Here is a 16,759-nt window from a genome sequence, read left to right as displayed (position 1 = left end):
ATTATGTCTAACTGAATTGCAGGCTGGCATCTGATTTATAATTTTTTTTCCTCCACCTAGAAAGAACTGAATAACACATTGACGATGTAGTCACACAGACAACTGATGAAAAAATATTCAACATGGAAGTGCTACATGGACATCTCTTCCTGACATTGTAAATTCCACACTTATTCACATGAACCACAAACATAATATTTAATACTTCCTAGATAGGCTTGTACTACCTTCTGCTTTTCCCATAAATCCCTGACAGACACAAAGCTTCCAAAGTCTGCTGATGTAACAGGATGTGTGCATGACACTTATCAAGTAAATGTGATTTCCATTTTTCAAGAAGGATCAAGCTTTCTGTTATTGGTCTTGCATTAATCACAGCACAATATAATCATACGTTGTCTGCTGGGCTGTATATACAACCTCCATTTGGACCAGTTGCCTAAGGCTTGATGGTACTGATCTCATTATCTAACTTCTGCTGTAAAAGTATACTCAGCAAAACTTTCCCTCTCATTAAAAAGTGAAATGCTGCATCCCAGTTTCTCTTCTTCTTGCATAATACATTTTCAAAAGCACATGGGTATTTCTACATAAGAGAATGGACTGACAATCTATGACTGGATTAGTTTTTCATGACATTCAAATTACAAATCCATACTCAGCTATATTTTTCCCAACAGGGATTTTTAGTTTTGGAAAATAAATTAATAAAATCAAATAAAATATAAGACTAAAGTATTTGTACTTCAATACCTAAAACATAACTCGTGCACAGATATGGGCTATCAAAAGTATGATTTGGCAAACATTTTCCAAACTTTACCTCTTTCACACTATCTGCACTCTTGTATTCACATACAAGTATATAGTATGAATATATAAATGTAAATCTTTTAAGATGAATATAGGATAAAATCCCTCTCTAGCAGGTTGGGCAGGTTTAGTCTTAGGATATATCACTCTGATTATTGTGCAATCCGATCATGGTTGAGATCTCTTCACCTCTGTGGCTTTGCTTCCTCAGTCTGACACCTTTGCACCTCAAAGTGAAAGGACCCTTCCCAGATATTCTTCCCGCATCTGGGAAGAATGGGGATAAATATCCTCGTATTAGCTTTTATCATATCTTTGAATTTCTTCTTCTTTCCTCCACTGATGACACTACCTTGACAAGCCTGGGTGAACAGAATCTTCTTTGGCAGATTGGAATCTAAGCTCTGGATGGCATGACTAGTCCAATGGAGCTGGTGGTGATTAGAACTTCAATTACTGTGAGGCTGCTTGAGAGAGAACACTTATGTTGCTGCATCTGCCCAGCAGTACCTGGAGAAAACCCACACAAACATGGCTAGAACATACAAATGACATGCAGATAGCAACCCTGCTCCAGAACTGAGGCCAGGGCCCCGGTGTTCAATTCTGTGAGGCAGCAATTCTAACCACAGCCAGTTACACCTGCAGTGTTACACCTGCTGTTCTATGACATCTTCTGGCCCTATAATCTAACCACACTAGCACAAAACCTTGATAAGCTACAGAAAGAAAACCTGGTTTCTGCAAAAAAGGAAAACAAATCCAACATCGGACTAAATCTTCCTCTTTAAACCAGGGATGACCATAAATGAAAAAGAATCTGTTTCCCTTTTCTAAATGTGCACCACTAAAATAGGAGAGACAATTTCTACAACATAGGAATAATTGTTTTCAATAAATAAGGCAGCAAGCTCTCTTAAAATAATGCTTAAGCTCCTGTTGTCTTTAGATTTCAGATTCTGGACAGAATTTGGTTTGTACGACTGATTGTAAAAATAAATTTAATGATAATAAATTTGATGATTTGATGACGAAATACATTTGATGATGATAACAATGATTCGTCTATTCCGCCTTCCTTCTTCTTCTTCCTTTTATTTTCTTCTTTTCCTCTCTTTTCAGTAACTTTATTTTTCTTACAGTATGCTCCGTTTCATGGAGAATGGCTTAATGACCTATGTGGAATTGGCCGGTCACTATTGAACATCCATGTGTCCTTTGTCTTACCACTTTATCAATACAGGGTTGTGGGGCAGCCAGAGCCTTTTCCGTCAAGCAAGTTTCCTAAATTGATGTGAATGATTTCCAGATTTAAAATTGTGCATTATTCCAGTTAGATTCTGTTTCATACATGGCTTTTATATTTATTGGATACTGTATCTTATGAGCAAAACATGCATTGTATGTTATGCACTAATGATAATTTTTATTAAATAAAAAGGAATACTTGTTTTAGATGTATATACACACTACATAAACACACTTTTGTGCAGAAATATTAACATTTTGCTCTGTTCAGTCATTTTTTTCCTTCACAATTCAATGGTGATCTTTAATTTGAAAGATCTGAAATTTAACTAATTTAGATTCAAATCAATTAAACACAGCTTTTGATGTGTTAACATGACTTGTACTTTACAAGTCGGTATAATCATTATTTATTACTTCATGTGATTTATCTATTCGACATTATTTCTGTATGTTCTTTTACCATAATCACCATTTTAACTTTTTGATTTTTGTTGATTTATGTTGTGGGAGGCAAGGTGTTGCAATGGTTAGCATTGCTGCCTCATAGCGTTAGGGCCCTTTGTTCAATACCAGACCTTGAGTGCTATCTGTGTGGAGTCTGTATGTTCTCCCCATGTTTGCATGGGTTTACCTTTACGGTTCAAAGAATGGTAGGTTAACTGGCAGCTAATAAAAGTGACCCTGCTGTGAGTGTCTGTGTGTGCACTGAGAAGGACTGGCATCCCATCCAGGGTGTGTACGGCCTTACACCCATTGTTTTATGGGATAGGTTCCAGTTCCCCAGCAACATGGTATTAGATAAAGTGGTTAAATGGATGGATGGGTGGATTTATGTTGTCTGATCATTTAAGCCAAAATCAAGCTGCGTGAGTACCATCTGTGCAAATATTTAATACAACATTATATTATGGCACATCAATGAAAGGATTTGGCAAGACTAAACCACATGTCAACATTGTTATTTGTTTAATAGAGCTCATTGTCAAGAGGATATAGTATTTTTTTCTGTTCTTACCTTATACTGACATCTGATGGACATTTATTTTATCTGAATACTTTCATTTGACAGAGAAACATAAAATTTGTATATGATTTGTATCTCCATTAATTTCCGTGTGAATTAAATTGACAAAGATTTGGAATGTATGGGATGACGTCCCATATTTTTGGAAAACCCATATCTTTTTCCATCAGACTCAGATGTATATGGGATGTCTTCATCTCTTACTGACAAGTTAAGATGAATGGTTTAATCTCAAATACAAAGTGGAGGTTTGCAAGCTTACAAATCTAATAATAGCTTGTCTGAACTGTGTAGAAAATAAAATTCAAGGAACTGACTTGATCCCTCACAACTTAATATGACACCCATATTTGCCAATATCAACTCCATTATAAACAGGATATATACTGATGGAAAAAAGAAATGCTACACCTCCTCCTCCACACTCTGGCCCTCCCGTCTGCATGGAACAGGCTGAAGAGTGACTCATCCATGAAGAGAACCTGATGCCACTGCTGACGAGACCATTGCAGCCTCTGTCTGGCCCAAGCCATTCAAGTGTGACGTCTAGGAGGTGTGAGCAGATGTGGGCATTGTGTCTGCTGGCAGTTTCAGCAGCTGTACAGGTGGCAGATCTCAAACAATCTCCCAGATGGACCAGTCTGATGTGTCGGTCCTGCTCTGGTGTAGTCACTCAAAGGCAACTGGATCTGTCCTGCCGGTCTGCTGAAACCTTCTCTGGAGTTGGGACATAGCGGAGTGGCTTACTCCATAGCGTCTGGCAACGCTGGCACATGACATGCCTGCCTGCAGCATGCCAATGGCGCTCTCCCTTGCTTCTGATGACATTCAAGGCATCATCAAGGTGGAGGCTGCACATTGGTGGTGGTGGAGGGGAGTCCCCATTACCTGTAAAGCACTTTGGAGTGGAGTGTTCAGAAAAGCGCTATATAAGTGTAAGCAATTATTATTATTATTATTATTATTATTATTATTATTATTATTATCATCATCATATCAGGCATTTTTCCACCCGGACCTCATTGGATAAAATGCACCTAAGGAGGTTTCGTGTGATTGGCGATTTGCAATGCCTCACTGCACAACCTGTATTGCTGGTCAGAGGGCTTATAAACAAATTGACAACTTTTTGTGAAAGTACATAAGGTATAACTACAGTACTATACTATTCTCATTCCAGAAAATGTTGCATTTCTTTTTTAAATCAGTATAGATGTAGCCCCATAATCAATATGTATGCCACATTGACAGAAGAACACATTCCTTCCAAGATAGGGGATATTTTATGTCAACTGAAATATAGCAGAACTACAGAATAATAATAATAATAATAATAATTGCTTACACTTATATAGCGCTTTTCTGGACACTCCACTCAAAGCGCTTTACAGGTAATGGGGACTCCCCTCCACCACCACCAATGTGCAGCATCCACCTGGATGATGCGACGGCAGCCATAGTGCACCAGAACGCTCACCACACATCAGCTATCAGTGGGGAGGAGAGCAGAGTAATGTAGCCAATTCATAGAGGGGGATTATTAGGAGGCCATGATGGGGTAAAGGCCAGGGGGGAAATTTGGCCAGGACACCGGGGTTACACCCCTACTCTTTTCGAGAAGCGCCCTGGGATTTTTAATGACCACAGAGAGTCAGGACCTCGGTTTTACGTCTCATCCGAAGGAATGCAGAATGCAGAGATATCCATCAAACAGAGAGGCTTGATATGTAGTTTCAAACTATTTAAATAAATCTGACATTAGAAAACCTTACCTATACAGACGTAGAACTTTAAATTACCTTAAATAAAACCTAGCACGGGCAATGATTTTGTAGACATATTCTGAGATAATGATGGGAATCTTTTACATGATGAAAGAGAAATAGTCATTCAAAACAGTAGTAGCCATGAACTGGAAAACTGCAATTGTAGAGCTAATCCATAAAAATGGTCTCAAAACCAAACCAAAAAATTACAGACCAATACTTCTCTTACTTGTCAGGTTATGTAAACAGTAATTAGAAATACATTTTAAGATTAAATGTATGGTGACATATTTCTAGGGGATTTATATTAGGTTTGTATTAGAATTATTTGAGATTATTATACAGCATATATTTCTTAACTAAGAGGTCTCTTAACAAACAGCAGCAACAATGAATACAGACAGAACATACAATCCATATTTTCAAAAGGTTTTTGATAAAGATCCTCATAAAAGATTAACTCACAAATTGCAGTAGTCAAAGAAGAGCATGTATTTATATTAAGAACTGGTTAATAGGTAGAAAACAATGAGTACAGATAAGGGGAAATGCTCCAAATGAAATATAATCAGCTAAGTGCCACATGTACAGTACTAGGACTCTTCCCTTCCTCATTTCTAGGAATGATGCAGATTTTAGTGGAGTTGAAAAACAAGCCAAGTTCACAGCTGACCCCAAATAGGATTTTGTGAAATTTTGCTTATCACGTTACAACAAAGTTATTTCTGCTCTGGAATCAGTCCAGAAAAGACCAGCTAGGTACCTTCTCAGGCTCAAAGGAATGTCTGACTCTCATAGACTGAAAGAACAGAATTTTGTAGCCTTGACCAGATAAGGTCCTTCACGTAAACCCTATTGACTTCTGAAATACTAGTGAAATATGAACCATAGTATACAGATAGAAAATAAATTGCATACAAAAGTGAGAAGAGGCTCTTTTTTCACAAAAGGTTTTGGAAGCCTGGAACAAGCTACCCAGCCATGTTGTTGAAGCCAATAACATTTTTAAATAAATGGCTAGATGAGATCTTTGGATCAGTTAGCTACTAAACAAGTAAAATAAAAAATAATAATTTGGTATTATAAACAGCTAAGAGTACTCTTTTCTTTTACAGTAGGCATATAATTGCAACAAAGTGCAACTAAGAAAATTGGCTTGAGTAGATTGTGACCCTACGATAAAAGGTAAAAGGATTGTTACCAGGAAGATTCTGCTGTGGTTGAATCGTTGAGTAAAAGTGTGAATGAATTAGTCAAATCAGTCAGTTCATATCAATCCAGTTGACATGAATCCTAAAGTCTGACAAATGGCCTTGTATTCTGTATTCATAATTGATTCCCATTGCCCATTGCATTAATTTCCCAACCTTTGTAATGAATTAGAGCTTCTTAACTTTATATGCATGCCATTCAAAACATAGTAAAGGTGTGTCTGAAATAATAATGTATTTTATTAAAGGTGGTATTCTTTCCCTTTTTGGTGCGTGTTTTGATATGTATTTCTTGCTCACAGAAATGCAAGAGAACTTAACATTAGTGGTGCAATGGAGCTGCAAAATCAAACTTTTAAGAGCTGCAGAAGCTGCCAGCGTTAAAGAATATTGTGCAGCTGGCGCCACCTTGTGGCAATTAAGGGACAATAATTTGCAGGTTGGCATTAGTCATCTCTATATTAAGTGCCAAACCTCCATAAATGAGAAAATCTATTAAACTTCTACACAACAGACTGATTTTACATTAGATCATCTACGTCCATCCACGTCAAAGTATATAAACCAGGAATTATTGACCCATTCAGGTTTATTTATAAACAGAATAAAGAAAACTTGCAAGTTGTAGCACTTAGGTCATGGCCAGGTGTCTGCCATAGATCTTATCAACTTAATAATAATAATTATAATTCCTTACACTTATATTGTGCTTTTCTGGATACTCCACTCAAAGAGCTATACAGGTAATGGGGACTCCTCTCCACCACCAACAATGTGCAGCATCCACCTGGATGATGTGACAGCAGCCATAGCGTGCCAGAACATTCACCACACATCAGCTATCAGTGGGGAGAACAGAGTAATGTAGCCAATTCATAGATGGGAATTATTAGGAGGCCATGATTGGTAAAGGCCAAAGGGAAATTTGGCCAGGACACCAGGGTTACACCCCTACTCTTTTTGAGAAGTGCCCTGGGATTTTTAATGACTTTAGAGAGTCAGCAACTCGATGTTATGTCTCATCCGAAGGACAGCGCCTTTTTACAGTATAGTATTTCCGTCACTATACTGGGGCATTAAGACCCACACAGATCGGAGGGCAAGCGCCCCCTTTTGGCCCCCTATCTTGAGACTAAAGCAGGGATAATAAACCCCAGTTGTTTTATGGTTTTCATTCCACATAATCGGTTAATTACTAAATTGAACATAATGTCCTAGTGCTACAAATTGTGGTAAGTACTGTAGATACCGAACAGGACTAAGCCTTTAAGAAACCAGTGTTGCCCAACATTGGGGTAATGATTTATAGAATATGTACATGGATACCAATTGCCCTGTAGTAGATGGAATCATAATGCAGAATTCAGGATTGTAGGTTTATGTAATTCAGAGCTCAGATTCTCAGTTCTTAAATTCTGCACTCTTACAGCAAATTGCACAAATGACTCTTAAACCTGCAATGTGATTTGCTTATTGAACTTTTTCACTTTATCCATGGAACACATGATATTCAGCAATCTTCATTACTGCTTGGTATCCACATTAAACAAAAAATTAAATTCCAATTAATTTTGCTTAACTCAATATTTGCATTGCGCTTCAAGCTTATACTATACTAGCCTTATCATTTTATTAATTTGTACTTAAGTCATTGTTTCCCATAATGTAAAATGTCATTTATGTATGCCATATATTAAGTCACCCTGGCCGTGCACGGAAAAAAAAATACTATTTTTTTTAAATGTATTCTTATTTCAGCCCAGTTCTCCTTCAAGACGACACTTGTGTGTTACACGAAATACAAATCTATTAACTAGAATATAAACTAAAGTTGACAAATTAAATCTGCTCTTCACTATAGTATCTGGCCTGCATCTCGCTTTCAGTACTAATCATGAGTTAAGATTATTGGCTTCAAATAAAACTTAAGTCTTCCCCATACAGGTTTGAGTGCGTCAACGTGGAAACCAGAAGAGGATAACTTGACACTGAAAACTTTATTGAAAGCAGAAAAACGTTTTGGCTGTTGGAAGTAACCTCTACTTGATTCTCTCTTTCCATGTGTGAACTAACGTTCAGAACTTAATTTTCATATTTCCAGATTTACACAAAACTCCAGATTCATTAAATGCCATCTTTTAAATTTTTTTAGCTTTCTAAAAGTTGGAAATCTAAAAATATCCTGTAGGATGTGAAGAAATGTAGAATAGGAGAACATCAAGGAGGTTTGTGGGTCATAGCACAGCATACAGAGTAAAAGCAAAACCCTTTCCCCAGGTATTCTCACATGAAAGACTGTCTGCTTTCAGTGTTATGTGATCTCACTATTGCATATCTCACAGCTGGCAGTTTAGATCAAATCTCCCTCCCCAAAAGGAGTGTTCTGAGCCCTAGAACCAGTCTGAAGTGAGTAGTACTCAATATTCTTTCAGTGTGTATCATGCCAAAATAAAGTCATTGCAAATCAATGAAGGCAATGCAACATGACTGAGGTGATGTGAAAGGCCATTTACACAGAGAAGAGACCATACAATTGTTTTCAGTACAAACCCAATGTATTTCCATATAACCTTGTGATTATATAACAGTCCCAAAAAACAGTGGAGTAAACAACTCGGACAAAAAATTACAGAAAGGAAAAATTCTGGCGCCTCTTATCGCATTTATTATGTACGAGGAACATTTCTTCCCCCTTCTCCACCCAATCCCCCACCACCCCTCCCAAATGTAACCAATCCAAGAAAACTACAACCTCCTGCCTTGCTTTTCACATACTAGGATGAACATGCATGCAAAGATTCAAATGATACTTAAATTGCAAATATACACAATGTAGTCTTATTTTAAAAAAGAATCCCATCCTTTAGAAAACATTATGCCAGTGTAAAAGTTGGTGGTTAAGATCTAAAAAAAAAGCAAGCTCCACATCTGAACCCTTTTGGTTATATTCTCTTCACTGCATCGTCGATTTCAGAGATCTGTTCCTTAAGCTGGTTCCACTGCTCTGGGTTCAAAGCAATTCCTGAAAAGACAATTTAAAAAAAAAAAGAACAGAGCTAAGAAAAGTACATCTGCTGCGTTTTAAATACCGATTTCGACAGAAAATGTGGCTCTTTATTAAGCCATCTCCTTTGAAATTTAAATTAGTTTAAAAAGCCAAGGGACACAAAGAAAAAATAAACTAACTGGATAATGAAAAGTTTCAGAATAGCATCTTTCACTCTATAAGCAAATCAAAATAATTACACAGGCAGTGGAAGAATTATTTGACATGAATTTATATTAACAGACTCTTGAGGGGCTTCAATAACTACGTGTTTAAGGGAAAGATTAAGAGAATAGAAGGAGATCAAAGCAATAAAAACTTTCTTCTGCCTGACATCTTCTTATGGTGTGAAAGCATTTATATAATATTGTTTTCAGAAACCCCTAAACAGAGAGTGACAAGAAAAACAAACGGTAAATAAAGAATGTAATAATAAATTCAATTCCACAGCCATTCGTGGCTACTAGGAACTGCTGGAATACCATAAAATTCCATGGTCATACATTACCTTTTTTTCCAGGCTTCATTTCACCTTCCTGGTCCATCCAGTACTCCCGGATGTCAATCAGGACCTTGCCTTTGAAGTCTCGGACACTGACGTACCTCATCTTCCCAATCTGTGAAGAAAACCGCACAAGGAGTACAAAGAGTGTTTGAACGACCCAGATCTAAGTGTGCTTTAAAAGTCACTGTGATACAGTGTGTCCACATCATAGTAAAGTCTCACCAGTTATAGATCACTTTTATAAAACACATTATGAATAGCGTACAAGAATGTTCAGCTACTGCACTGGCTCCACTACAATTGCGATTCATTTGCAACAGTTGGGTGCATCAGCTTCTGTGCGGGCTATAAAAAACAAAATACTGCACCATTCATTGGTTTTACAATATTACAACACAAAAATGTGTCACATCAAGTGTAATTATTGTAAAGAGAAGCAGTTCCACCAGCACAACTCTGCAAAATGTCATCTCTTATACTATAACAGATGACACATGACAAACTTAAAAAATATGACTCGCCAAGATCAACCCTTAAAAACCTGTGCAGCTGTTGACAGAATTTACACTTATTTGAAGTTAACTGTTAAAGCTGAGATGGAACTATTCAATAAACATTGATATGTGGACTTATCATAATCTACAAAACTGTTAATCACAGTGGTGTTTACTAGTATATCAGACATGTCATTCTTAGTTTCTCAAAGAAATGAACATATCCAATGTGACTTGCAAAATTGGACAAAAGGCTGGATGAATAGAAAGGGGAACTGCAGTCCTTATTTCTCAGACCAGCTATTGAATCTCGGTAACAAAATAAATTAATTGACGTTAGAGAAAAAAATTACAACTTCTGAATTAAGCACAAAATCGTTAACTTTGTGAAAGTACTGTAAGTCGCCATGTTGTCGCAAGCTGTCATTCAAGGTCCCACGTATTCAGCACTTCCTCCTCGCTAGTTTCCGTAGTGATTAATGTAATGTGATGCATGAGCCAATAAATACAGCAAATATTTCACCACAGAAATGTTCAACCATAACCAGCCAGCAGCAATATCACTCTGCAACTCACAACTGGCAACCCACTGAAGCTAAGCAGGTGTGAGCCTGGTCAGTACCTGGATGGGAGACCTCCTGGGAAAAACTAAGGTTTCTGCTGGTATAGATATTAGTGGGGCCAGTAGGGGACACTCACCCTGCGGTCCATGTGGGTCCTAATGCCCCATTATAGTAACGGGGACACAGGTTGTTTCTTGAAAAGAGTACCGGTGTAACCCTGGCATCCTGGTCAAATTTCCCATTGGCCCTTACCAATCATGGCCTCCTAATTCATCCATGAACTGACTTCATTACTCTGCTCTCCTCCCCACTAATAGCTGATGTGTGGTGAGCGTTCTGGCGCACTATGGCTGCCGTCGCATCATCCAGGTGGATGTTGCACATTGGTGGTGGTGGAGGGGAGTCCCCATTACCCGTAAAGAGCTTTAAGTGTAGTGTCCAGAAAAGCGCTATATAAGTAAGCAATATATAAGCAATTATTATTATTATGCAGAGTTAACATGATGGCAGTATTTGTTGGCAAAACTGTGTTGAAATCAAAAGCATAAGCAGAATATTTCTATTGATTTGAAAGAGACATTCACAAGCTTGCCTGTTTTTAACGTCATAAGGCCACACATGTTCCCGTAAGTTTTGTTGCCTCATTCTGAATCGCAGTATGTGGCACTGCCTGGAAATTTCTTCTATTTTGTGATGTAAATTGGGGATTTTACAAGTTACTCTGTACCTCTTTCCTTTATCATGATTTAAAATGCACCCATCAAAGCTGATTATTTCTAACCCCAACATATGAAAAAATGTTATTGCCTTGAACCAACAACATGGCCATGAGGCTGCAGATATTTTTATCAAAAAAGAAAGCTATGAGAAAACATGTCCTCACACAGGGCTCAATCTCCTATACATGACTGATGCTTAAGATTAAATTTCACTCCATCTGGTGCCTCATTTGACCAAATTAAATCAACACAGGATTGCTTGATGTCAATAGGTAACACTTGAAACCTGTTGGTATCAAACATTTTAAAAAAGAAAGCTGGAAATTACAAAATTGAAAACATTTTGAAGGAACAGTGGCGAGTAACCTACTGTTAATGCTCAGCCCCGCATGTGAGAACTGGGGGAAACCCAGGACTTTGGTTGTATCAGGTCAGCTCCTTATATTAGCAGTAAGGCTTGTATCAAGAAGGTTTAGCAAATAAAAAAAAAACCTAGAGAAACATTGGTTCAGACCGACATACACACCAACACTTTGTGGAAATGAAGAACGGTATAAAAAAGGACAAAATGGATGACAGGAGAAACACAAAGCACAGAAATGTAGGTCACATCCTAAAAATGGATCAAAGGTTGCTCACAGCTGCTGCAACAACACACCATGTCAATGAATGCTTTCCTGTTTGAAGGAATTGCGGTCGTCTAAGGATTAAGAGACAGGCAGCTAAAGGCTGCTTTGCATTAAAAGGTGGATCTGAGCAACCTTTCATTCATTAAATACAACAAGGTTTAGAGCATCATTTGAATGGGATATAGCTGTGCTCTACCACCTTGTACACCATTGCTTATTGGAACACAAAGCAGGAGAATGTGCAAGATCTGTCCCAGTCCTACCTGAAACATGTTTTCATCCTTATCACTTCCACTCCTGGATGAAGCCCCAGCTCTTGAGCTCTCACCACTCTTCTGTTTCTTTGCTGGCTTCTCAGGGGTTGCTGGCTTCTTCCTCTTTGCCTTCCAAAAGAGTTCACCATCACAGTCAGACACCACTATCGTTTACCACAAGACTAGCAAGTCAGCTGTCCAAACGTCAAGGGAGGACTCCGTAGATTAAAAAAAAACTCTGCAACCCTGATAGTCCTTGATAAAAACGCTTGTATAGTATCTATCTCTTTAACACAAATTCACAAACAGGAGCACCCTCTCAGAAAACAAATGCCTATAAGTTCTGTGATATTAAATCACAAGCTGCTGAAAACAACCTTCCTAACAAACAGAAGCAGTTTTGTGAAGCTGCAAAGCACTCAAAACGTACCTTCTTCTCTACTTCACTGTCTGAATCACTTCCAGAAGAAGTAGAAACAACTTCCTTGGATTTTGGCATTCTGTAAAAAAAAAGATAATTTAACCTTGCAGTTGAGACAAAATGATCAGTGTTGAAGAAATATAAAAAAAACAGATATCATCTAAGAAAAGACCTGCTTCTTTTTAGAGAAGAACATGGACACAGTCACATTTGTTTCCCAAAATCTCATGACAGAACACATTGGGCTGAAACAAATGACCACATTATGATTCAAACACAAAAATGGAAGACAATTTGGACCTCTTTATTCCCTTTCATTATTGTGGTGGCTTAAAATATCATTGGAAGCTTCAGAAATAAAATAAAAAAGTCATCTTTCCTATTCTTCAGAACACATCACTTCATGGTGGTAAATTGTGATGACATATTCTGCTTCCTTTTGAAGGATCTGGGTCAGCGTAGGAAGTGATAGCTCATTAAGTCAGAAAACAGTAAAGACAAACATGCTGCAGGCACCTCTTTCAATACTGAGTGATGGTGGAAAGAAGTGAAATGGGATTTTTCAATTTTTGAGCCATCACTGGAAAAAAAAAACAGTTTGATGTAAATACATCCAAGGACTGCAAATCTGGGCATTTCAAACTTGTGAAAATATAACTGACTAGTAGAATTAGGAGATCCACTGACACAAATTTGCAGGCTAAATAGATTTAGTGAGATGTACAATTTACGTGAATTTACTACAATATACTCAAAATGTAAGTTTTGCACAATCAAAGGCCAGAAACGTTTTCTTCACAATAGGTTAATCAGTCGACTTTATTACCACAGCATGAATCCCAGGTTATAAGTATAAGTAAGAAATTATTGTAATGCAAGATTAATAACCCAACTACACCAAAAAACAAACAAAAAATACAAACTTAAGTAGAGATTTTAGAATGACTTTATCGCATAATTTCCACAAATTAGTTTACCTCATTCACCTTAACTGTATTAATGCTGTTCAATTGCAAACTCACAGTGATACATACAATCCTCGGATTACTGAATTCCAAATGCAATTTTGGCTGCATTTTATAGCAACCCAATTTTAGGATTATTTTAGAAATTTTCGTAAATGTGAAACAGTATCTGCTCCGAGTTTTACATGAAAACAAAAACAATTCACAAAAACAGGCCGAGAAAAAGCCTTTGTATTAGTGTTTAATTCTCTCAGCACACACGCTACTCTCAAGTATTTTTCATTTACCGATTAGCAGTTTCACTCTCTTTCCGATTTTCGTGAAGTTTAAATAAGATGTCTTTGCAGAAATTCTGGTCCGCTATAAAACGACATCAGCTTTGTGACCAAAGGCCAAGCATCACTGGGTCTACACTGCTGGGCACCGAGAAACCTGCTCCGACAAGGGTAGATCAGAATTTGCAGCGCATCTTACTAGGCCTGTATTTTTTTTTTTACATCGGAAGGGTTATAACAATCGCTGCAACACCTTTGTCATGTTAACAAAGGGAAAATCGATTGCATATTTTTTAGCTCTTTCTGGCAGTTTAGGATGACAGAATGCAGAAGAAGACTTACTTGTACCGACAACAGTATTGCTGCAAGCTTGCGTCGTGTTCTGATTCACTGGCGCGGGAAGTCGCTGGAGGTTCGCAGTAGCTAACCCACTTTAGCGCTCGCCTGCTATTGGGCTTTTGCAATCATATGATTATCACTGACTTGTGGGAAATGAAGTTCTTAATACTAGCGTGAGCAGCGCCGCGATATCACATGTAGGGGGGCTAAAATGTTTGATACCACTTGTTCAAAGCATTTTAATAAAAAATATATTGTAAAGCATAAATTTAAACTAAAATATTAATTACTGCTTTTGTCGATTACCTATGTTAAACATCTGTTTAAGTTTTGTAAGTTATTAATCAGTAGAAAACAAATCTATACATACTTTACAGTACACGTGTTTGCGTGTGCGTTAAGACAATCATACAGTACTTTTGACAATTTCAAAAATAGCACTTTGCATTTAGAGTGACAAAATGTAATTACACATAAAATATAAAAATAAACACTCTAGAACGTTGCACGAAGGTATCTATTACTTAAGACATTAAATTATACGCAGGAAAATGAATCGGTACTCATTCTGTTCAGCACATGGAAGATTGGACAGCTCCGAAGGACGGGACTACACTGTTTTCAGTTTTCAGACTTTTTTACATTTTGATTCCGAAGGTTTTGAGTACTCTTATTTACTGCTCTAACCATTTGTCTTATATAAGAGAAAAAATAACTAATTTGCACCAGCAAATTTTAAGCACAAAATAACTATATGTAGGAGGATATTTTGATTTGTGAAATAATTGTTAGATGATACTTGTATACTGGACTACATTTACTGATAGAATACATTAAGAAAAGTTAATTCAAATCAGAATATTCCAGGAAATTCCTTTGGGTTATATGGTTAGGGTCTCTCCAAAATAAATTCCAACAATTTTCCTTTTGCAAAGCAGCAGAACACAACCAGATCAGTTCAGTACCACATATTTAAAAACTAAGACAAAAATAATAAATACAAATCAAGTATAAGCCAAACAATATAAAATATCAGTTTGGAGACTGAGAAAAAAAATCATCCACATTTAGTAACTGAGACAAGAACAAAAAAAACGAAGCAAAGATGTAATCCCCTGGCATCCATTCAAGAAACAGAAGAAACACATGACAGCTGTCTCTTTGTCCCTGGCCTCCTTCCTTTATCCTGTAAGACAATCTCCTGCTAGGCAGTATTATCTGGCATGAGCTTTAGAGCTCTTTGTCTCTTTTGTTGGAAGTGTCTTCTACCCTTTTCTCTGTAGCATCCATCCATTTTCAGACAGCTGCTTATTCCTAGCAAGAGCCACAGTGATCTGCAACTCATCTGAAAGGCATAGAATACAAGTCATCTGGGAACACTAGAACAATTTAAAAGCACCAACTAGCCTGAGGAACACATCTTTGGAAGGCTGTAGGAAATGGGGGCACCGGGTGAAAACCCACACAAGCTCAGGAAGGCCATGCAAACAAGCAGAAGGTACCCCAGTCTGAGATCAAACATGGGGCCCAGGAACTGTGTAGAAGCAGCACTAACCTCCATTCCATCCAATTCTGTTGCACCAATCTTAGTACAGTCATTTCAGTAACAGACTTGTAATCTATTTGCTTTCTATACTCTCCCTTAAAATGTTGAAAATGCAGCAAATGCAGTAAAATTTGTTGACTTTTTGATTCCTCTCTATATACATACCTACAGTACAATGTTACAAGCACATATAGAGTATATATATTTTCTCAGAAGTACTTAACAAAACTTGTGAATTGCAATAATTTGGTCACTTATAAGATATTGTTCTGAAAATTACAAACATCCATTTCTTTACAGAAAGTATCACCTTTGACAGTAGTGCTAAATAGTTCCTTCCAGACTCAACCAAACTTTAGTGTAAAAAAGTGTCTCCCATTCACACTTTAAAATGCATGTTCCTGTAGTGCTCACTGTGTTACATTGACTTTCTTATTATCTTTTGGGACTATTAAAGTGGCACAGGGCCATAGCCCTGGGATCCCGGGTTCAATTCCTGGTGCACTAACTGCAGGGAGTTTCTACATTCTTCCTTTGTTCATGTTGTTTTTTTTGCTGGGTGCTCTGGTTTCCTCCTACAGTCCAAAGACAAGCTGGTAGGTTAATTAGCTTCTGGGACAATTGACCCTGGTGGGAGTGTGTGTGTTTTGCCCTGGGATGGGCTGGCACACTGTTTGGGGTGTATCCTGCCTTATCCCTGTTGCTTGTGACCTGTAATTGGATAAAGTGATAAATGTCCATTTATAGTTTCAGTATACAAAGTTGATGTAGTCTGTCAGAGTAGAATATTCCTTTAAGCCAGGTAATGTATCTGCTCTGTTCTCTGCAGATATACTGTATACCTTTCCGTACATGAAGCTGATCATTAAGCAGTGGAAGCTGTGACTTAACCAGACACTGTCTAGATCAGGATGTTTGTCCAAACTGAGCAGTCTGGC

The 16,759-nt window shown here is 37.6% G+C and overlaps 1 protein-coding gene across 1 annotated transcript; it reads right to left on the bottom strand.

Moving 5' to 3' along the window:
* Window positions 1–8,598: 8,598 nt before the first annotated feature.
* Window positions 8,599–14,387, bottom strand: sub1b (SUB1 regulator of transcription b). The gene is made up of 5 exons (XM_006626736.3): window positions 14,279–14,387; window positions 12,706–12,775; window positions 12,285–12,404; window positions 9,620–9,728; window positions 8,599–9,087 (listed from the first exon to the last, which is right to left on the bottom strand). Exons 2-5 carry the CDS (start codon window positions 12,772–12,774, stop codon window positions 9,008–9,010), a joined length of 378 nt encoding a protein of 125 aa, XP_006626799.1. The 5' UTR covers window position 12,775; window positions 14,279–14,387; the 3' UTR covers window positions 8,599–9,007.
* Between the last annotated feature and the right edge of the window lie 2,372 nt (window positions 14,388–16,759).

The sequence above is a fragment of the Lepisosteus oculatus genome, chromosome 3 (genome assembly GCF_040954835.1).
Source record: "Lepisosteus oculatus isolate fLepOcu1 chromosome 3, fLepOcu1.hap2, whole genome shotgun sequence".
NCBI lineage: Eukaryota > Metazoa > Chordata > Actinopteri > Semionotiformes > Lepisosteidae > Lepisosteus > Lepisosteus oculatus.
The sequence above is the reverse complement of the archived record's forward strand: the minus strand, read 5'-3'. Positions and strand labels throughout refer to the sequence as shown.